The sequence below is a fragment of the Poecilia reticulata genome, linkage group LG5 (assembly GCF_000633615.1).
Source record: "Poecilia reticulata strain Guanapo linkage group LG5, Guppy_female_1.0+MT, whole genome shotgun sequence".
NCBI lineage: Eukaryota > Metazoa > Chordata > Actinopteri > Cyprinodontiformes > Poeciliidae > Poecilia > Poecilia reticulata.
The window spans coordinates 24,100,376-24,122,850 of record NC_024335.1 but is presented as its reverse complement, the minus strand read 5'-3'; the positions used below and the strand labels follow the sequence as shown (position 1 = coordinate 24,122,850).

General features: G+C 39.5%; 1 protein-coding gene across 1 annotated transcript in view; it reads right to left on the bottom strand.

Annotated features, from left to right (window-relative positions):
- col7a1 (collagen, type VII, alpha 1) overlaps window positions 1–22,475 on the bottom strand; it is a 76,974-nt gene that overhangs the window by 5,706 nt on the left and 48,793 nt on the right. The window contains exons 77-113 of the mRNA XM_017305020.1: window positions 22,346–22,438; window positions 22,192–22,263; window positions 20,795–20,839; window positions 20,026–20,061; window positions 17,578–17,613; window positions 17,445–17,489; window positions 17,337–17,369; window positions 17,159–17,221; window positions 16,992–17,027; window positions 16,525–16,605; window positions 15,653–15,721; window positions 12,287–12,322; window positions 12,097–12,156; window positions 11,965–12,009; window positions 11,843–11,878; window positions 11,352–11,387; window positions 11,205–11,264; window positions 10,975–11,100; window positions 10,823–10,894; window positions 9,139–9,174; window positions 8,979–9,038; window positions 8,826–8,870; window positions 8,342–8,377; window positions 8,134–8,169; window positions 7,790–7,846; window positions 7,632–7,703; window positions 6,130–6,201; window positions 5,228–5,263; window positions 5,059–5,139; window positions 3,504–3,557; window positions 2,649–2,702; window positions 2,507–2,569; window positions 2,366–2,428; window positions 2,083–2,199; window positions 623–700; window positions 182–235; window positions 9–57 (exon numbers count right to left, since the gene is read on the bottom strand). Of these exons, the coding sequence (XP_017160509.1) occupies window positions 9–57; window positions 182–235; window positions 623–700; window positions 2,083–2,199; window positions 2,366–2,428; window positions 2,507–2,569; window positions 2,649–2,702; window positions 3,504–3,557; window positions 5,059–5,139; window positions 5,228–5,263; window positions 6,130–6,201; window positions 7,632–7,703; window positions 7,790–7,846; window positions 8,134–8,169; window positions 8,342–8,377; window positions 8,826–8,870; window positions 8,979–9,038; window positions 9,139–9,174; window positions 10,823–10,894; window positions 10,975–11,100; window positions 11,205–11,264; window positions 11,352–11,387; window positions 11,843–11,878; window positions 11,965–12,009; window positions 12,097–12,156; window positions 12,287–12,322; window positions 15,653–15,721; window positions 16,525–16,605; window positions 16,992–17,027; window positions 17,159–17,221; window positions 17,337–17,369; window positions 17,445–17,489; window positions 17,578–17,613; window positions 20,026–20,061; window positions 20,795–20,839; window positions 22,192–22,263; window positions 22,346–22,438 (2,143 nt within the window). The remainder of the gene's footprint in view (window positions 1–8; window positions 58–181; window positions 236–622; window positions 701–2,082; window positions 2,200–2,365; window positions 2,429–2,506; window positions 2,570–2,648; window positions 2,703–3,503; window positions 3,558–5,058; window positions 5,140–5,227; window positions 5,264–6,129; window positions 6,202–7,631; window positions 7,704–7,789; window positions 7,847–8,133; window positions 8,170–8,341; window positions 8,378–8,825; window positions 8,871–8,978; window positions 9,039–9,138; window positions 9,175–10,822; window positions 10,895–10,974; window positions 11,101–11,204; window positions 11,265–11,351; window positions 11,388–11,842; window positions 11,879–11,964; window positions 12,010–12,096; window positions 12,157–12,286; window positions 12,323–15,652; window positions 15,722–16,524; window positions 16,606–16,991; window positions 17,028–17,158; window positions 17,222–17,336; window positions 17,370–17,444; window positions 17,490–17,577; window positions 17,614–20,025; window positions 20,062–20,794; window positions 20,840–22,191; window positions 22,264–22,345; window positions 22,439–22,475) is intronic.

Below are 22,475 nucleotides of genomic sequence, written 5' to 3'. Positions count from 1 at the left end.
GGACTCACCACAGTGCTGTTTCATCTCAGCGCGAACGTACTCTCTGATCTCATCCTCCTGAATATAAAACAAGAAGCAGACAGACAGAAACGGTGTTATGAAGCAGCACAGCAAGAACTCTGCGGATGCGTGTCATTTCCTGTCTTCACATTGAACCCTGCGGTAACGACGCCGCACTGACCGTCATGCCCGGCTCTCCTCTGTCTCCCTTGGCTCCATCTGGTCCCATGTCTCCCTGCAATGTGGACAGGTGTTAGGACAAGCAAAGAGACTTTCAGGGAAGTGGCTACATAGACTCGGGCCAGTTTGTTCCACGTTTGAACAAAATCAACAAACAAAGCAGGAAGGTCAAATCAGCAAAAGTGACGTGCAACTGAAGCCGTTCACACAGTCGCATCCTCACATGAACTAAGCTGAGCTGTAGCTCTGCAAGAGCAAAAGAAATGCAAAACGCAACTTTAAAGTCTGAGTGACGTTTTATATAATCAGCTTTTTGGTCCAAATACCATCAAAGCTACTTGTCAAAGCAATAAATAATGAAAAAATGAAGCATTTCTGAAAAAAAAAAAAAAAAATTCTGTATAACAAAACAAACCTTAACAGCGAGGGTCAGAATACTAACCGGCTCTCCTCGCTCGCCAGGGATTCCTGGGATGCCCCGAGGTCCCACCATGGCAGGACCAACTGGGCCTCTCTCCCCCTGATGCAACATAACAACAGATGAGAGGGAGAGAAAAAAAAAAAGCATCGATGAGTTGAACAGAAAACAATGGTCCAGTGTGAGCGTACAAGTGATTAGCAGGTTTTCAGTCAGTGGCTTGTTCAAGGAAACTGGTGGACTGCCAGCAGGGTCAAACACTGACAAAGCACAACGAGGCAAATAAATGCTGCCCTGAGTTATTAATGCTGCTTCCAATAAACACGCATCAGAACACACACTGCATTTGTAATTTACTTTTTATTGGGCTATATAGCTATAGTAGAATGGTCTGGGAGAAAAATCACCTACAATAGGGATGTGAAAAAAAAAGGAAGCTACAAATCAATGGACAAAGCTGGTTGTGTGAGTTTATTATTTTTTTTATTATCGTTTTGACGATGATAAAAAAAAAGGGCCTCTCAGTGCCTTGCAAAAGTACTTGCACCCATTTTTTTTTCACATTTTGTCGAAAGAGCCACAACTTCAATGTAGATCATGGATGGATGGTTGTTTCCATGTGACTCTTACTTATATGAAGTAGAAAGGATTTGGATTTAGACGAGAGGAAAATAACTGCAGCTTAAGCGGCGAGAGCTAAATAAGTAAACTACAAATCGATCCAGTTTCACCACATTTATTCAGATCTTTGTACGAATCAGTCGGATACAATCAGGCATTGTAAATACTTTTCAAAGGCACCATAAATTTCCTTTGTAATCCTGTTCAGGTGTTGCCTTTGGTAACATTTTGGACCGGTGGGCCATTTTAGTTCTCAATTATCTATTTTTTTAAATTCTGATTCTCCCCTCCTAATGTCTTCCTGCAGTTTCTCCATTTGCAGCATTAACACGACTAATGATGAAGAAATTATAAAACTCTTTATATCACTATTTATCACCTTCCATGTCCATTTTGCAGGAGTGAAGATCAGTAAAGACAAAGATATGTTTTTCGTCAGTGTAGCAGAAAATAGCGTCTCTATCTGAAAGGTGCGTCCATCACAGGGACCTGATCCACCCCGTCACCAGCTTCCTTTATTAACTTGATGATGAACCAGACAAGCCAGTCACACTGAGAGCCCTTCAAAGTGCCAATCAACTTGAGGGAATAGATGGCAATCGAAGACGGCGAGTGGAAAAGGAAGAGGACAACAAAGACAGGAGGAGCACAAAAAGACTGTAATCTTTTTATATCAGTCGTAACATCCTTCCTTCACTCTCAGGCCTATTATTAGATCGTGTCAACTCCAACTTCAGAACCAAAGCTATTTTTGGCGCACCAATAGACTTCTGAGATGTGTTTATCCTCTGTCTTTTTCTCCCTATAAATTATTCATGTACTGTAGGTGTAGAATCAGATTAATCCACAGTGAGGAGTGTCACCTTCTGTCCTTGGAGTCCTTCAGGGCCTTTAGCACCAGCCAGTCCTTGTGGGCCAGTCAAGCCGGGGGGCCCGTCAGCCCCTCTGGGACCAGGAGGACCAGGGATACCAGACGCTCCCTGTTTAAAAAAAACACAAACGCAGTTCACTGTGGATTTCAGGTTTTGTGACTTCCTGAGAACGGGTGACGCTGCGAGACGCAGTGATGATGGATGAACATGTGTAATGAATAAAAATGATTAGATTAGAAGAAGATACTTTAAGATTCATGTCCTAAATACTCACCCTTTCACCTTTCTCCCCTTGAGCTCCTTTGGGTCCAGCGACCCCGTCAAAACCTCTGTCTCCCTACAGACACACATTAAATGTTTTAGTTTAGACATCTGGATTATTTTTTAGTATTAATGAAAGCATATTGCCTTATACCTTGGGACCAACTAGTCCTTCTTTTCCAGGCGTGCCAGGCGCCCCAGCAGGTCCGACGTCCCCCTGGAAACACGAACATAGCAAAAATGAGCTGCAGGAAAACCTTTAGATCGTTTTGTTTATGTGCAGACATCGCTCATACCTGTTCACCTTTCCTTCCTGGTAAGCCTGATCGTCCATGAACGCCTGAATCCCCCTGAACACACAAACACACCGTTTAGTTTAAATATGGAAAGATGTCAGACGATTAAAGTAATAAACATTTAATTTAAGATCATTGTTACATTTATGTAGACCTCTAGATAGAAAAAGAAAACATTTATTATGATAGTAACATTTTTTCAGTTATTATCATCATCGCTTACAGATACAACTAAATTACAATATGATCAAATTCTTAATTTATTAAATCAATTTACTCAAAAAGTGAAAGTTACGTATATACATTTAATTACACAGTTATACGTTTTAAATGTTAATCAAATCTAATAAAAGACCCTTTGAAATTTTAAGCATTGAAAATAAAATGAGGTTTAACAGATAAACGTTCTGGTATGGCCTAGACTATCATAGCTCATCATATCATGTTTTCCAGCTGACCGTCACTGACATCGGCCATAAAAAGTGCCACACCGCATTGATTCAGTGATTCATGCTAACAGGCCTCCAAGTATTGAGTTCACGGACATACTTTTAAGTTGTTCAACATTATTAAAAACCTTTTTAGATCAATGCAAAAAAAAAAAAAAATCCTTTATGGATTTCTCTTATTTAATATTTTAATTCTCAGAAAAACTGAATTCTCCTCTAGTCATAGTAAAAAACAGAAATAAACACTCCCTGCGTAATAAATCTTTATATGTGAGTTTAACGTTTTGAAAAGAACTAATAAAGACGTTCATCTTTGATATTTTCATCTATTGAAATGCTCCTGTAAAGGTTCACTCATGCATTATTCTACACATCCGGTTTTCATTTCCCTGTCTTAGGAGCTAACCTTTTCTCCTTTGGGTCCATCAGATCCACAAGCCCCCTTGGGTCCACGGTCGCCCTGGAAACACAAGAGATCATCACTGACAGACATAAAAGACTGCAAGTCTTTAAGTGGGGGGGGGAAATAAATAAATAAATGCACCACGGCAGCTGAGCAGAGAACCCATCTGGCTGGACGGTTCTCTTACTGATCACTTAGGTTATTCAGAATGGACTTCCACAAACCACGGACTTAAAGCAGCTTCTGCAGCGAGTTTCCATTAACAACCCGTATGTATATGACGGGGAGCTGGATGAAGTTATTTTATAGGTAATGTGTGTTCAGACACTCAGGATGCGATAAAAGCATGATGAGAAATGCAGCCGTCTAAAGCCCAAAGAGAAACTTGATTATATTCAGCACGGTAATAAAAAATGCAGACAGATGGTGAGATCCTTTATATTTCCATGTCTCACAGGGGCGTTTCTTTTAAAACTACATGGTGAAGTAGTAGTGACACGTCTATGCCTGGTAGTAACAGGCATAGTGCTCTTTGACAGACATTTTCTTCCTCTTCTTTAATAACTGAAAGTAACACTTACTAAACCGTAAACGAGAACATGTGCGGTTTACGCCGACGTCTCAGAGGTTAACGCCGCTTTCAATGCTTACTGTTAAGAGGACTGCAGCATCTTGGAGTCACCCAGTTGCCATGACAACCACTGCATGATTTATGAAAGTCAACTGGGTGTTCGGGATGTATTGTCTGCAACAAACACCTCAGGTGAGTTTTGCTTGGACCAAAAAATGAAGGTGTGGATGACAATCTCATGCTAACTCGTCAGCATGTAGGACAACATGAGACGCTGTGGGCCGGTTTCTTTCTTCAGAGCAAAAAAGGCTCTGGGAACTTTTTTAGAGGCCAAAGAAAAATCAATTAGGTTTAAAATAAAAAAAATCTAACTTTTTGTACTCCCAACATAAAACCGAAAACACGCGTCAGTAGATGTCTCTCTCAGGACATCAGAGGTCTGTGACACCAAATCAACTTGGAAATCATTCATCGGACACAAAATCAGACTTCTTCCACTGCAATTAACGTTCTTGAGATTGGAGTCTCTAGAACGTTAATACCCTACAGGACAATATCTGTAGGGAAACTGAAGAGAAGGAAGTAAAAGAGAAGAACCCCGAACAATGGATGGTCTAAAAAAAAAAATACTATGCAAAAAAGTCAAGATCGGAGATCCCTCAGAGAAATGATGTTACAACATTTTGAAATGTTAAGATGAGAAGAAAAAGAAGAAGAAGTGCTCTGCTATGGGTAAAAATGGGTTGAAAATCATAAACAAAGGGATTCCAATAAATGTGATTTTATTAAAAACAAAAAAATTCTAAATTGGGATGACAATGTGACTGCATGAAAGGTTGACACTTGACAACACCTAATTGTTAAAAGGGGATTTAAACTCTGATTAGACCACCTCCAAACCCTTGAAGCAGCCATCACCCTCTACTACTGGAAGGTTGAAACCACATAATAACCAAACACTCAATGCAACGCAGACAACTACAATACCTTGATTCCTCTCAGTCCACTGACACCAACTTCTCCCTTGTCCCCTCTACGGCCTGCCAGGCCGTCTTTTCCAGGTAAACCCTGGAAGAAAGAAGACAAGACAGAGTCCAGTGTGTCCGATCTTAATGAAATATGCGCATACAGAACATGGAGAAGTGAAAACATGTACCGATTCGCCAGGCACTCCAGGATCGCCTGCCTCTCCCTGCGCAGAAACAAAGAAAAACAAAATTTACAATGATAAAATCCAAGGCTTTGCGATAGGCAACATTATTACTAAACGCTGTGACGATGATGATACTTATTAATTTACTTTTTTTTTTTTACATTTCTTCTCATCGGCATCATAGACAGACCCTATTTGGAAAAATGATTACCAACATGTGCCAGGGCAGATTTGCTCTACAGAAAGCACATTAGATGTGAGTCTAACTGCAGGATTGACTTTATAAAATACAGACTGCACCCAGCAGGGCACATTAATATAATAACAGCCTGTGTTTCTGTGACCTTCAACTATTTGGTGTGTGTGCATGTTGGTGCTTGTGTCTCTTAATCTTAAAAGCAAGCACATTTGAATATACTGCACTTACAGTCTAATACGCTTGCACGTACTGCATCCTTTTTGTCCTCACTCAGTAAAAAAAAAAAAAATCACTACTGTCACTGGACATGTGGTGCAGCTCTAAACGCAGTGATGTTTTCAGCAATGTCCTTAATTAACTGTTGAAATATTAATATATGCCACTGCTTTAGTAATACACGTTTTCACAGCTTAGCTGATAAAAACAATACCACTGCAGAAATGTCTGCATCAGTATGAAAACTCTTCAAGACGTACTCGTTGATTTTTGCCTTTTCTTTGCATGTTGCCAAAACAAAACTTGTTACTAAATCAAATTCTGCTCTGCTGCCTGAATTCATCACTGTGCTTTGCTCCTTTGAGTTTTTATTCATTCTGCTTTGATTTCCTTTAATTTTTTTTTTCAAATCAAGTGTTCTGAAATTGATGTTTTTTATCAGTTTAAACATTTTTCTCAGACAGATTTGGTTTTTAATGATGTCACTTGCCTTCTGTCCACCGGGGCCTCTGGCCCCTGGGAAACCAGTGGACCCTCGCTCTCCGGGTTCTCCTCTTAGACCCTGATGACAAATATGCTCACATTGATAATCTGCACATTTTAGCACGTAAACTGCACAAATCTTCTTCCTTTTGCCGATGGTTGAACCAACTTATTTAACTAATTAATACCTGAATAATCCCTGTAACTTCAGTGAGAACTTTCGATACACGCTGCGGAGATGAATGTCATCATATCCATACAGACTCACAGAATTTCAAAAGTAAGTGGACAAGTTTGAATTTGTCTGGGATTTTCTTTAATCTATACATCGTCACACTGATAAATATAAGCTAAAATTTATACACACCTTCCCAAACGTTTTCACTAAATGTCCCTCAGCAAATTCCACCTGAACAGCGTGTATTTTGCAGCGATCAGCAAGTTTCTGGATATTTTACCACCCTTCTTATCAGAAGGGAAGAGATAATCGAAATTGGTTGGTGTTCTGAGACATACCTGGCTTTTTAAGATGACTCCCATTTTTCAACAGCGTTGAGGTCAGAGTTTGGGACAGTTTTCCCAGCTGTCTGGCTTTCCAATTCAAAAACAAATTTTACATCTCCATCCAATTGCAACACCCGACTTTGTCCCGTTTCAATTAAATGACCTCGTCATGTGAAAAGAAAATGGATGTTCAAATGCTCAGAAATATCCAGGAACCTCCAAAGCTCAGCCACAAACAGAAACACCTGTCCCTGCTTATAGTGACACAGATTTCTCATACTGAGGGAGCTGACAGGACAGGATGCTCTGTCCCACAATAAAAACCTTGAAGCTTCACTTAAATTTGCAGCTGCCCACATGGACAAACCAGCTGGAGCATTTTTTGACTAAATTTGTGCAGTCATGTTTCTTTACTAGACTGCCAGAAAACTCCAGTTTTTTCTTATATCAGTGTTGTTTCATATTTTCTCCAGTTATTAATGACTTTCTTTGTTGCTATAGTACTTCAGTGATCTTGCCCTTCTCCATACTGATCTAATTGTACAACAAGATCATTTTGATCCTTTATAAAGATCTAAAAATTAGGGTTTTGGTTTATAAACAAGAAAAAAAAGGTCTGGCTTCTATGCAACCTGTACATTTAAGGAAGTATGTATATATTTTCACCCTCATGTCTAATGAAAGAAAATCCACATTAAATTTAAGCTTCTGAACCTAATTCTTTCTTGCTTTTTGACATTAATTTTGTTTCGTAATCATTCTCACACGTAGTCCAACAAACACACAATTAAAGAAATTAAACTATCGATTTCCTCCATCAGTGTGTGCAAACCTTTCACCAGAGTCGTATGCTCCACGTTGATGACATTACATTGCACACATTGTGAGCAAATTAAAAAAGGCGAAACAAGAAACTCTTTCACGCTGACAGAGTTGTGAATCAGAGCGACCATCTTCAAACTGCTCATATTAAACGCCAATCGATTCCCCTCCACTTAAATGTACCTGCTCTCCCGATGGACCCTCTTGACCTTTCGTTCCTTTTTCTCCTTGAGCGCCTTTGACTCCTCTGTCACCCTGAGTTAAACAGCAGCAAAATCCGGCGCTTATTTTCTCTGAGTGAATATTCGTTTAGAACAATGTGCCTTTGGACGTCCGCTGACCGTTTCTCCTTTGTTGCCCTTTTCTCCAGGTGGTCCTCCCACCAGCACCGTGTCGCCCTGTGAGCGACAGGACAGGTTGTGAAAGTGCTGCTTCGACCCCCACAGAGGAAAAATAATAGTGTTTATCCTTGTTGGTTTTCTCGCGCTCTGTGATTGTTTCACATTTCAGCTCATCAGTATTCTGCAAATTCATTATATTCACCCAACCTGATGCGAGAGAAAGAGCTCCATCAAATCAGGCGCTGCTACTGTTTCCCATTGATTTCAAATGCATAAATAAAACAAATACACTTTGCGAGAGAGTGAATGGCAGCGGCGCTCGCTGCATATTAAAATGTACAAACCTTATCTCCTTTCTCACCCGGGAGTCCGCCGTCTCCCTGTACATAAAAAAAATAAAAGAAGAAGAAAGAACACAGATTAGGTGAAACAATTTATTGGTTTCTGTAAATTTAGTTCACTGTTTTACACGCAGAGAAAAGTCAAGATGAAGAAGATGGACTACCTGAGGATAAGTAAAAATGGGAAAAGAAATGAATAAAAGAAAATCACCTTTTCTCCTCGAAGACCTCTAATCCCTGATGGGCCCTGATTGTTGGAAAAACACAAAGACACGTTATGTTTCCATGTAAAAATGACTCCTGTATGTCTGCTTCTGCCACCGAGAAATTATTTCTGTTCTCGTTCAACAATAAATGACCGGAAATTAAGGGAAGACACAACATTGTGAGTCCTTAGAGCGTGTGGCTATATTGTGATTTCCTTCTTCCCTAAAAATTGCAAACACTGAGAGAGGAAAAGACACAGTGAATGATATGTTTACAGTCCAGAAAACATTTTGTGTCCTTGTGAGACAGGCTCTTCATCTGTATAATCATTAGACAGATGCTTCTTTGCTTCCATTATGCCTCCAAACAAGACCGTTTCATGCTTTCAGAAAGGAGAACGAGAGTGCTGAAAGCATTTCAGAAAACACCCTGGTGGTCTGCATTATGCTCCCGAGTGCCACATGAAAACAGAAACTTCTGATATTTACCGCTGGTCCTCTGTCCCCGTCCAAGCCGGCTCGGCCCTCCTCCCCCTGAGACACAAAAGGCAAACACGCCAGAGTGAGTTTTCCATCATCCAAATGTAAATTTACTCTTCAGTGCAAACACACACTGTTACAGTCCCATAACTGGCTTCTTACTCTGGGTCCTGAATCTCCTCTCTCCCCTCTTGGACCAGGGACTCCAACACCGATGTCCCCCTGGAACCAGAAGACACACATTTATACCTTTAATAAGCTCGATTGGCATTCCTGTAGTAAGACAGAGGTAGTGCGCTTGTGAGCAGCAAAAAAAAATTACCTTGTCACCTTTGACTCCATTAGTACCAGCAGAGCCCTGGAAATGAAATATATATATTATTGTATTACACTTGGAATTGAATTGAATACATTATAACTACTTCTACATCTGGCAATATGGTTAAATTGCGATGAGTTTATCAGATTTGTAATAATTTAATTTGGACTGAATAAGAATCTGTGTGATTATATATGAATTGGCCCTGTTTGTCTTGTTAAGTTCCTCAAGGATAGATTTGTTGGTGCTATAAGATGAACTGAAATGAATTGAGCTAAACAGAAAATATATATTCACCTTATCAATTTAACAGAAGATATTTTAGAAAAACTCTGCACAGACTGCTGTCCGTACAATTACCATGAAAACTATCAGAACAAGTAACAAGCCAGCAAGTCTACAATGAATCTCAGGAGCTAATAAATAACAAAAACAAAACAACAGCAAAAACAACACTATTAGTGATGCCACAAATCAAACGTCAGTGTATCAGGCTCAGCCAGAGCAGGAACCTGAGATACAAGCGTTTCCAGAGGTGTTATAAATAGTTCAGTCATATTGGCAGATCTCGCATGAGGTGGGAGACGATTCCAGAGCTTAGGGGCTGCGACTAAAAAAAGCCATGTCAAATCTATTTCATAACTGGCAACTAGGAATTTGTAGAAAATAATTGGTTTTGATGGTCCCATGGGTCTGGTATGTGCACGAGTGATAAAAGTTCTCCAAAATAACGTGGTGCTGTGAATTCTTAAACAGGAACCAGTAGCAGGAAGCTAAAACCAGGATTCTGTTGTACCGCAGTAGATCTGCTAGGACGGCCAGATTTTTAAAGGTTTGAAGACAACAAAGTAAAACCAAAGTTATCTGATGAGAGGAGATGCCAGGAGGTTAATCGTACTCTCATCACCATTCAAGACCGGTGAATTTCCAAATAGAAGAAGTTATATGCTGCATTTATTAGCATGAAGTAAGTTATTCTTCATCTGAGATAATATGTGTATTTTTAGTCATAAAGACTAAACTGAAGTAGGACTGGGTCTGCGTCACAGGGAAACATGTATTTATAATAATAATAATAATGCTGCTGTAATTGCAATTGATCCACTTTTCGGTTTACTGTCCGACACTAAGCAGATCTATTTGCTACAATAGAAAAAAATATCATTTAATGACCAGCAAACCAATGAAAGGAATGTTGTTTTCCAGAGATAACAGATACAATGAAAATATGTTGGGGCCTAAAATAAAGCCTTGGAGCATTCCAAAGGGGAACAGCGAGTGATAAAGGGGAACACTGAGCACAAGAGGATGCAAAAAAAAAAAAAAAATCAACAAAAAATTAGTTTTACCTCAGTTTTAAAGCTGCAGTATATAACTTTTAGAAAAATATGTTTTTTACAATTTCGTTCAAATTGTCACTATGTCCTGACAGTATGAGACAGATAATTTGTGAAAAACAAAATCAGGCTCTTCTGCACCTCTCTGTTGACCTACTGCCATCTGCAGAAATACAGGTTAGAAACAACCAATCAGAGCCAGGAGGAGGGTCTTATCGCTGTCAATCACATTCATGTAGGCTACAATTAGATTGGCAGATGCAGGCAAAACCCACTTCCTGGTTTAAAATTTTCAGACGCTCATCACAAAAGAGGTGATGAGAGTTCTGCAACGTTAAAAATGAACTCACTGGCTGCCCTGCAGGCCCAGAAGGACCAGGAGGTCCAGGGTTTCCTGCACGGCCAGCAAATCCCTGGAGGCCCTGAAGAGAGAAACATAATTGTTCCAAACTTTTCCGAAATTATGGCACAGATAAACAAAATATGGCAACTGTCCACAAACCCTTTCTCCTGGGGGTCCAGGAGGCCCTGGTTGTCCATTTTCTCCTCTTATACCAGGCAGTCCGGGATCTCCAGCCTTCCCTTGGGGGCCCGGTGGGCCAGCTGGACCAGGAAGCCCCGGATCACCCTAAAATACGGTGACTGTTTTTTATGCTGTGGCAGATCTGGTCAGTTGCACTGACACTGCCTACGTAGAGATAAAATCTTAGATCTTCCTCAGCCGTAACGCACCTTTAAACCCTGAGGCCCGACTCGACCGAGTGGACCTGGCTGTCCAAGGCCCTTCTCTCCCTGCAACACAGATTTTTGTTGTTACTTTCACTGACAAAGTGCTTTGAATTCAGATGAAATAATGAAAATGCATAGTAAAAGATGAACCTTATCTCCTTTAGGCCCTGGTGATCCCGGTGCTCCCTGCAAAAACATAAATAAGATCACGTTTTACAGTTTTAAATAAAACATGACAGCAAGAAAAAAAAACAATAGACAATAAAACAGAGGTTTAGTAAAAGATGACACTTTGACCTTGAAGTTAAACTGTCCTTTCAATGTCTCTTATATGTAGTTAGTTCATTATTTTAATGTTCATATTTGTAGTTTCTTGCAACTCCTCCACAACGGTTTTCCTCTTTCATAAAGTCGAGATTTGTGGAGTGCATGACTCACACTTATCAACTGATTCTCCAAACACTGCAAAGATATTTTCTCACTGGGCAATATTTCTGAATAAATGTTCTTTTTGCGTCTAGGAATAAATGAACCAAGACGTGATGCTGATCATTTTCTTTGTACACTCCGATTCATTACAAAAACTAAAAATGAAACTCAAAATTGAAATTATAAACAAGCAGTAAAGGCTGATTACTTACATCCTCTCCTTGCTCTCCTTGCTCACCAGCCACTCCCTTACATGATGACAGGTAACACATTGTAAAAAATAAAATGTTGTTATGAGAGAAAACACGCTGCTCTGTTCTGTAACTATACTCACACTCTCTCCTTTGATGCCAGCGGGGCCTTTGTCTCCCTTGTTGCCCTAAAGCACAGAAGTTCACAAAGAGAGAGACGCTTGAAGCTTGTTTTGTGTTTTTGACTGAGAGCGAGTTCGTTTGGTCATGCTCACCTTCTCTCCAGCTGGGCCTCGCTCTCCAGTCGTACCGGGCAGCGTCGCACCCGGAGGACCCTGCAGCAGACAGAATCAGATAAGTCAGCTGCAGTGAGCTACTGTTCTCATTTCTAATAAAAAAAATAAAAAAAACACAGCTTATAACACAGTATTTGCACCTTTCATGCCGACATAAACAGTGACTCACCCGGTCTCCTTTAGGACCAGCAGGTCCAGCCACAGCCTGGAGGAGGGAGGGAAGAAAATCACAGAAAATGACTATGATTTCTTTTTATAGGAAAAATAAACACCTGCTATTGTTATGATAAGTAAATGCATAACTAAAAGCTCTGCCATTAAATGCCTCAACACTCATCAATATCCTCTCCGGCTCCTTGTTATTTTCAAGGATATCCAATAAACTCAATCTCAGCCTTGCTCAGAGTCCAAGGTGTTGGGAATTGACATTTTCTGGTTACTTGTGTATGTAAGTCACTGTTCTTAGCAGCATTATATTCAATGGTTTTAAAAACATCTACCTACAAATAAGCCCAAAACTATTCATACCCCTGGCAGGTACAGATTCAAATGAAAGAAACGACTCTCAAAGATGATTAAAAAAATAAATAAAATAAAAAAACTGATGGCATGTTGCTTCATTGTCTTTGACTCCAGTTCTTTAAAGTTTGTGGACCTCTATCCCCCCCCATCCTAATCTTTAGCTTTATCTTAAATGTATTTTGTGGCTTTGGTTACGCTGCAGCAAACATCAATAAGACCAACATTTAGCTAATTATAATCCAGAGAAACTCCTTCTAGCTTATAAATTATGGAGTACTTACAACATGAGCATCTAGTTCATATATTCAGGAATATATTCTAGAGAAACTACTCATTACATTAGATCAACATGATCAGAACAAGGATCCAGAGAAACCTCAACTAGTTTATAGATGACAAACTGCTTATTCTTAAACGTGGGGTTATAATTTTTTATTTTCTTTTTTCTTCTTTTGCTCTTTCCTTTGGCTTGTTGTTTTGCTGTATTTCCTTCTAATTCACTTTGCCTTCTTGCTGAAAATGTGCTGAATAAATAAAGTTACCTTACCTAACGCCTTCAGTAAGAAGGTACATGTTGATTAAATTACTATTGAACACTTATATTTCTGTGTGTATGCATGTGTGTGCGTGTGTGTGTGTGTGTGTGTGTGTGTGTGTGTCCAGTGCAGGTACTTAGAGTGTTTCCTCAACAAGGCTCTCAAGGTCTGGTACATCCTTGATTTAAATATCTAATGCTCTTCTGGTCAGGAAAGCTCTAAGATAAAATGTTGGCTGTCCTTGCACAGCCACGTTCTGTTTCAGCGAGAGATGTTCTTCCAGAACCACACTTTGGATTTGGACACAATTCACAGTTTAATAAAATGTTATTGATGCCAAAAGCACTGGTTTGTTTTCTTGGTTTTAGGATGAGGCTGATAAAATATGAGGACAATTTAAAAGTGTCTGAAAACTGTCAAAGATGTTAACAGAAGTTTATGTTTTATCCAAAAAAAAAAAAAAAAAAGTATTCGTTTTGCTTAGAGCTAAGAGCTTTTCTCTGGGAAATTTATTTTTATATCAGCTGAGAAATTTCCATTTCTTTGGACAAATATTTTATCTCATCCCATCAGTTAATTGTGTGTTCGTACGAGTATATCTGAGGGATGATCGTAGCAGCAGGTAGATGTGGAGCAGATGCTGCCTGGTCATTTATCAAACTGCTGAACTCGCTGACAGCATCACCATGGCTCTGTCCAAGGTGCTGAACCTGAGGCTGTTAACGATGGGGGAGCTCGTCGAGACACATGTCACCACAACTCATGTCAATATTATGAACAGCAGGACATCTGTTGAATGATGGGGCTGCTCACAAAACACAACACTTGCACGAGTGAGTGTGAGTGTGTGTTTTCTGGAAACATTGTAAAGCAACCAAGATGAGAACCAACAGCTCCAGGTCGGATTAGGTTATATGATCACATTCCATTCTGTATTATTCTACACATTTATTTATTTATTTATTTATTTATTTATTTATTTATTTATTTATTTATTTATTTATTTATTTATTTATCTATCATCAAAACACCTAAAAACAGGATTTTATTAAAAAAGAAATCAAATATGTCTTACTCTGTCAACTATTGTGAGCCAGATTTAAACAGAGATGTACATAAAAAAAGAATGGCTACTGATGCCACTTACACCATTAAGTCCGGCAGAGATCACAGGAGAGAGCACACAGCTTATGATGATGTGATGAATAAACCATCCAAGTGACCTTCTCTGTCACTTTGAGACTCAACAAGGCAAATTTGTCTCAGTTAAGATCCTTGCTGGCAGAACTGGCACGTTTTTTTTTGTCAAGTCAAAAACCAGTGGCGTTTGCAAATGTCTGCAGTCGTTAGAGCAGAGACCTACCAGTGTCAGCAGCGGGACGGTTCCTCTTTGGAACCATTAACAGTGACAAATTACACTTTAGGAGCTCTACGATGGCTTCATCATAGAACCATCCTGTTGTAACTCTGTACATTAAAGAGGCTGGCGATCTGTATTGATGCAGAAAACACAGACCTTCAGGGCTTTGTGTTGCATTATAGATTATGTTGTTTTATTCAGCCAATGACATGGACTGTGTAGAGGAAATACTTTATGCGATTATGGCCAGGAGTTGTACCACAGAGCACCGGCATGTTGCTGTAATGATGCCTTAGGGAGCCACTTACATGATTTTCTGTTTGTACACCTCAGCATAATGCCCAAATCAAATAATTATTTATTACAGTATAAACCCATGTTTAGTGTGTTCTTTTAGATGAAAACATGTTGCTGTTAGAGTGCTGTGACATTGACAGCAGTCAGCTAACATAGTCTGCAGTGTAGCTTAACTAACTAATAAATATATAGTGCATACAAGCATTCATACCTTGGATATTCTTGACATTGTGTCTTTTTACAAGCACAAATTGCAATGTATGCTATTGATATTTAATGTGATAAAGTATAGCCATCAAGTGGAAGCAGAGTGAAACATGTATTTAATTGTTTAAGTACAAATGTTTTCAATTGGAAGTGGATTCATATTTAGTCCACTTAGTCATTACCTTGTAAAAATCATTATTTTTTGCTGAATAAGTTCATGTTGGTAGTCACACATTTATGCTACAGCAACACTACTACTTCATCAAGGTCTAAGTGCTTGCATCAAGGTTGGAGATGATTCACAGCTTGGAAGAGAAGATGGAGATTTCAGACATTTACATCAATTTAAACATGCGGCACAGATTTACACCAAAGCAGCACATGCACAGCAGGAGCCATTTAACTCATAAGACTGCTTTGTGTCCCACATGGGGAAGCGGTCAATCTAACAACCAAATTAAAACAAACTATAAAAAGTTTTAAAAAAAATAACAATCTGAGCACGTGTGTGTTTGTTTTTGCCAAAATAGACCAAAACAAACTCAGGTCGAAACAAAGTGACAGAGTAATTGTCGTTTTCAGTGTCAGCCCAGTGGACAGAGAAGACGCTCACCTTCCCAGGAGGACCACTGTCTCCCTGCTCCCCCTTGAAGCCAGCCAGCCCTGGAGGTCCTGCAATACCCTGAGGAACAAAGTGTCCATGTTAACACTGAGGATGAGTCGACAAAAGCAAACAAGGAGCACAGTGCTGCTGCACAACATGATCTGCTGGTGAATTCAGGGAGTTTCTGATCGACATGTGGTGCCCTGTTGAAAACCGTGGTCTACGTGAGTCTAAATGTAAGGAAATTAAGCACATTTTGGTTTAACAGGATCTGTTAAACCACTGAATTAATCTGGGATTTAAATTTCATAGTCTCAGTGGCTGACTACCTGGCTTAGAAAGACACAAAACTCCACATGCGACATTAGAGGTGGCCAATCAAAGTGTTGAAGAGCCAGCACATAGTCTAGATGTGTCTGTTGGTCCAACAAAGCTGAATTACCTTCTAAGTGTTGAACCTTGACTCGTGTGCTGAACCAGGAGAATATCTAAAACATGCAGGACACGAGTTGGTAAGCCCCCATCCTAGCTTCTCACGTGTGGTATTTACCAAATCTTCCCTATGCAGCTGAAAAAAACAGCAGATGTGCAACAGTGATGGAAGAATGAACCACACGTTGGTCTTTCTATCTTCACAATGACTTTGCATTGGGTTCAATCAACTTTTCATTAATTTCATCACCAGTACATCCATACCCCTAAACCTCGCCAATACCAGTGTATTCCTAACCAAAACTTAAATTACACCATGTCTCTCAAAACCAACACAAGAACAGCACTTCTTCCCATAGTGAGCAGTGGATCCTCACAACATAGTATTTATTGGAATATTCATTATAAAAGGTGAGAAAAGCTAAAACACACAGACGCATATATAGTACCTGCTTTCCGGGTAACCCAGGCAGTCCTTCTTTACCAGGAACCCCGTCTCTTCCAGGAACACCAGGCTTCCCCGCTTCACCCTGAGGAACAGGCCACATCATGGAGCATTTCATATTTGTTATAAATACATGTGTAGTTACAAAACATCTCCACTCAATTCTACTTATTGCATGTGCATATGTGCACTCAAACAGCACAGCTGATCACACCAAACATGAAAGGAGAAGGTTCTGCTCCATAGGCTTATTTTTAAGCTGCCAAACAAACAAACAAATGAAGAAAAAAAAATGCTACTGAAGCTGCTATTTATCAATCAGGCCTTGTTACAGATGTTTTGGCATCGACTTTAATCACCTCCCTATTTTCACTACAAGAGAAAAAATGCCTCAGGGGCAAAACATTTCTTCCATTTCCCATTTTCCTCTCCGTGCTCCACGGTGCAGTCAGAGCAGAATTAAATACTCACCACCTGCCCTGGCAGTCCTGGGGGGCCCTGCGGACCCTGTGGGGAGAAATAAACACATTGCTTTAAGGGAATATAATCTATGTTACACAGCCAGGGGTTTTCAATGAGGAAATGTGAAGGTGGGTTTTCCCCGAAGGGAAGCTGGCATTTTTTTTAACAACACATACGACGGCTCCTGGTGGGCCCGGTGGTCCAGGCAGACCTGTGCTCCCTTGAGCACCGGGAGGACCCTACAGAGAGGAAGACTAAACTCAAACACTGCACGTCTCTTCCGCAGCTTCAGTGTTTGGACTGCTGTGACATTGAATCTGAGGATAAAGAAATATCTAGGCTCAGCCGTCTTACCTGGACACCAACACCTGCTTCTCCTTGATTACCCTGCGGGAAGGAAATGTGTTTTTGAGTTTCAGGACTTTGTAAATGACAAAATGCTGAAAAATACCGTGAACCTACCTTTACACCTGGCGGACCTGGGTTACCAGCAGGACCCATGGGTCCCTATTAGTAGAAGAAGAAGGAAATCGAGGTTTGAACTGTGGCAAGCAATCATCGATTAAAACATGTTTTACTGCGTGTTCACGCTTACAGTTGGTCCCCTCATGCCAGGCTCTCCTGGGTTTCCCTGCGAGAAAATGTTTCACATTTAATGTTAAAACCATCAGACAGCAGTATCAGGTGCAGGTACACACGCCACATGCTAAGGAACATTCTGACATTTAGGAGATTGTTTTGGCTATTTCACTGAAAGTGAAAGAGGAAAACAAAAAAATTAGTAGATCATTTCTCCACTAAGAAAGCTCCAGCACGCCACAGAGCCTTAATGAACCTATTTTACTTTTTTATTTTGTATAAAATTACTAAATGACACATTTCCAGATGTTCAGCTGTTAATAGTGCTGGAACTCTAAACACATTCCTCATGGAGTTCAGGGCCTTAATCGTACTACAACAGACTTATTTAAACATGTATCATGAAAGGCGCTTCCAGCTAAAATCACATGAATTACTCAAGAACACAGTTAAAGGATCAAAGCCTGGTCATGTTTGTGCTCAATAAAAGCCACCAAACGACTCAGCACTTATTACTGACATAATCAACTTTTCTACTAATTTCAAATGTCACACATATTGAAGGGCTAAAAGAAAAACTGTTCTTGAATCAATGCAAATGATTTTTTTTTGTGTGTCCTTCCTGTCAGACTAATCAGTAAATCAACATTCTGGTTAATTTGCAATTGGGACAAAAGGAGCCAATAATAACCCAATGGAATCAGTCCAAATGTGGACACACGTGTCCCTGGTAAATATGTGAGAAAAGCCTATTTAATTTTTATGTGGTAGAATAACCTCCTACTGTACAAAGGAAAATCCATACTTTATTTTCAGTAGGTTTACTTAGTGAGGAAAACCACAAGAAATCTGAGTTAAAAATAAAAAAAACTGCTGATAAAATGACAGCAAACCGCGCTCTCATTTGCTCTCTTGTCTGGAACAGAATATGAGTTTTTTTATTTAGAAAATATTTCTATTTATGAGGACCAGCTGACTATGAAAGAGGAGTCTGGTGAATCATCATTTGTGTTGATTTTGGTCACAAGTACCTGAGAGGCACAAAAGTGACTCATATGTATTTTACTGACATTGGCAACCAGAGTTTTATTTAGAATCTCCTGGTTTCTTCAAAGAGGTCATGATTCAATGCCCTGAAGTCTTCCACTGCATTTGAAGGAGCGCCAGGCATCCAGCATCGTAGATTTTCCACCATACTTATCACTGGCCATGAGGAACTTTTGTAGTTTTTTGTTTTTTTTACATAACCAGAAAAAAAGTGTTGTGACATCCTGAACGGAGTCTGTTTTTTCTGGGATCACTCCCAAACAACTGAATTGTGTATAGATTGTGTCTAATAGTGTTTATCGCAACTTGGGGGACTCCAAAGTATTGTTCTTTACTGGAGTTCTCCAGCAGTGAACTTCAGCAATTTTTTTTCCAACTATCTTTCTCTATAACATCAGTGGCTCATTAAAATGTCTCTCTGTTTGTTTTTATGTTAAGTCTGTTAAGACTCTTGGCTCCTAAAAAAAAGCCATCTCTAAGCAAATCCCCAACATTGTCCTGACAGCAGCTCAAATAGAGATAAGATTTTACAGCAGTTCTGCTTATTATTTACATCCTGTCAATAGATCACAGCAACTTTCAGCAAAAGAGCAAAAAAAAAGAGTTTGACCTTTTCCCAAAATGTAGAACTATCCTTAATACATTTATATACATTGAAATAAAACTGCACACACTACACTCTACACAGAAACGAACAATACTGAGTCTCCAACAAATAATGTCACACATTTACAAACAATTTGACATCAATATTTGACAAGGAGACACAAAGACACAAATTAAAAACATGTACAAAACATATAAAAGGCAAACAAGAGACACAATGACAAAATCAGAACTATGCAAGGATAATAAGACAGACAGCAGGCACAGCTGCACATGCACGAAATGCAACAATAAGTCAGAACGTTTCGGAGCAACCCCACCTCGAGACAGACAGACACAGTCACCGACACACATAGCCGTACACAGAATCCTGATGGAGGCTCCACCTCGGGACCAAAGCCCACTTCCTTTCATCTTCACACTTTCTTTAAGTCGTAAAATGTTTTGAATCAAACTTCAAATATTACCTCCTGAGTTCAACACAAGTGCCTTTGGGGACGTTTCACGAGGAACCAATCAGGGTCTGACTCTTATCCAGGCTGCCAGAATACGGCTTAAAATTCATACGAATTAAGATTAAAGCAGCTCAGTTTGCCTAGGAGTTACATTACAGTGCCGGCATCGTGATGATAGGTTGTTCTTCCATTTGTTGCTGCTTTTCAGGCTCCTTGCTGTTTAATCTACAGCCCTCAGGCATATCAGTGACTTTGGTCCATACCCACTTGTGTCTGATGGCACAGTGACACATCCCACCCTCCCTCCCTCCCTCCTGCAGAGCTTAAAGCATGCCAGCCAGCAGCAGAAAACCTACCGGTCTGCCTAGAACTCCTGGGAACCCAGGAAAGCCCTGGAGAGGAGGAAAGACAAAGAAAAAAAAAAGGAAATGACAGGAGGGGTGTGGGGAGACAGTTTGGTGGAGGAAGGTGTTGAAAAAAGAAGACAGACAGAAAAGAAAATGAACAGAGACAGGAGAGACGGTTAGAGAGTTGGGTGTTAGGTGCACAGCTGCAACGGGATCAATGAAGCATTGGCGCAAGGGAGGGGAAAAAACAGAGGTCCGTTTGACTTGAGCTTGCAGCCAACCCAGTAGTTTTAGTCTGCAGGTCAGGTCTAAAAGCAGACTGGCTAATGGGTTACTCACTGGTTGGCCTCGAGGACCAGGAGGCCCTGTAGAGCCCTGCTCCAACATGTCGAGAAGGAAAATACAAATTGAGAGGAAGTGCTTAATGTCTGCAGCTCGCCTCCATTTTATTCACGTCCAAAACAAGCAATCATGAGAAAGTGAGTTTGACTTTTAGTTTTGAGCATAAAAAACATCTTTAGAGTTAAAAAAAAAAAAAAAAAAAAAAAAGCTGCATTGACATTATCTGGACTATATTTTCAAAAAAATGTGTGTCCTTTTGATTAAATGACACTGTAAAACACCAAAAATGAAGCTGTCGTAACATATGGTGACTTCTATAAACAAAAATAATACTTACCAGTTCACAGTTTGAATCCCCATGCTAATACATCAAGCTATTAGTAATATAAATTCAGAATTGTTAAATTCAGAACTGCACATTAAGTCCTCCACTTACTGGTTTCCCATCCTGTCCAGGTTTTCCAGGTTCCCCTGGGGCGCCCTGGAATTACACACCACTTATTGATAAAATTGTGAAAACAATACCTTATGTTCACACAGTGCTAAAATATACACAGCAAATATGCATTTATGTGTGAAATGAAAGATGATCCTCTTTTGCGAAATAAGTTCAGCATTTTTCTGCCTTTTCTAATATGAACAATCTCCACATTTTGTTAACATGTATGACTTTGCAACATGTATGCAAAATGCAATCAACCCTGACCAGGGATGGAGATAAATATGCCACTTAAAATAAAGCTTAGATTTACCTGAAATAGAAAAAAAAATCATCTTATCCTTTTTTATGACAGTTTTATGTGTTGATAATGTTTCTAAAATAGCAGATTTTTTTACGTAGCAATCTAAATGGCTTTTGATTAGTTCAAAGTGACAACGAATGTTATTTACAACTTGCTATTTGCATACAACCTAATGGCATTTTATCACCGAGATGTATATAAAAGAATGTCAATATAAACAAGCACTTTTATGTTCACACTTAGAATGTTTCAAGATAAAAGACAAATAGTGATTTTGTTTATTAGAGGGAAAAATGACCCAACCAATCTAGTTCCTGTGAAAAAGCAACTGGCCCATCAACATAATATTTGGTTGTGGCATAAATGGCAGCAACAACAACCATAAAATACTTGTGAACACTGAAAATAGGTGTTTTACATTTCTGCAGAGGTATTTGGACCCCACTCTTCCTTGCAGAATCAATTTAATTCGGATATACTGGAGAGTTTCTAAGCCTGTCTGAGGCCATGCCACATAATCCCAATTACATTTATATTGTATGTTTTGACTAGACTTCTTCATCAATGAGCTCGGTTCTCATCCGTTCTTGAATTTCTTAAGATTGCAGCATGATGTGTAGCTTCGTGAGATATTTCGATTTGCGTCATATTGCGAGGCAGTTTATTCTTAAGCGATTTCCAAATTCCGCATTTTAGCAATCAGGTAGCAATGTGGCAAGTGAAACTGAAAAGACATGTGACTAATCAGGAACTGTGTGATCTAATAAGCTGGTAATTGTTATTTCAAACAAGGCCAGGGTGTTCTGAATGGATTTTAATATTAATAAAAGGAATCATCATTTGAAAATATTTTATTTCATAAATATGTTAGAAACGAAGAAATCGACAATATGGCTAATACTTTTTCAGGAAACGTGATGCTTACTGAACATCAATTAATAGTTTGGGAAATTAATGAGCGCATTTCCAAAAAATTGCAATAACCAAATGTGACAAACGATATAAATGAGGTTTTGGTAGTTTTCAAATATGATGTTTTCTCTTTTTCATTACGCTTGTATACTGTAACCTAAACCAAGAGTTATCTCACCATTGAACCTTCGCGTCCTTTATCTCCAGGATCTCCTCTGTCTCCTTTATCACCTCTAGGTCCCACAAAACCCTGTAATATATTTAACACACAATAACTCCACAAAACAGAGCATGAGACGCTGATATGGGATTTTATATTCTTCGTTTTTTACTTTCTCTCCTTTGGGTCCTAATGGTCCTGCAGCACCAGGCTCTCCCTTCACTCCAGGAAGGCCTCGGAGGCCGGGAGCCAAAATCGAATCTCCCTGCAAGGAATATTTGCACTTTTAAAATCAATTTTTC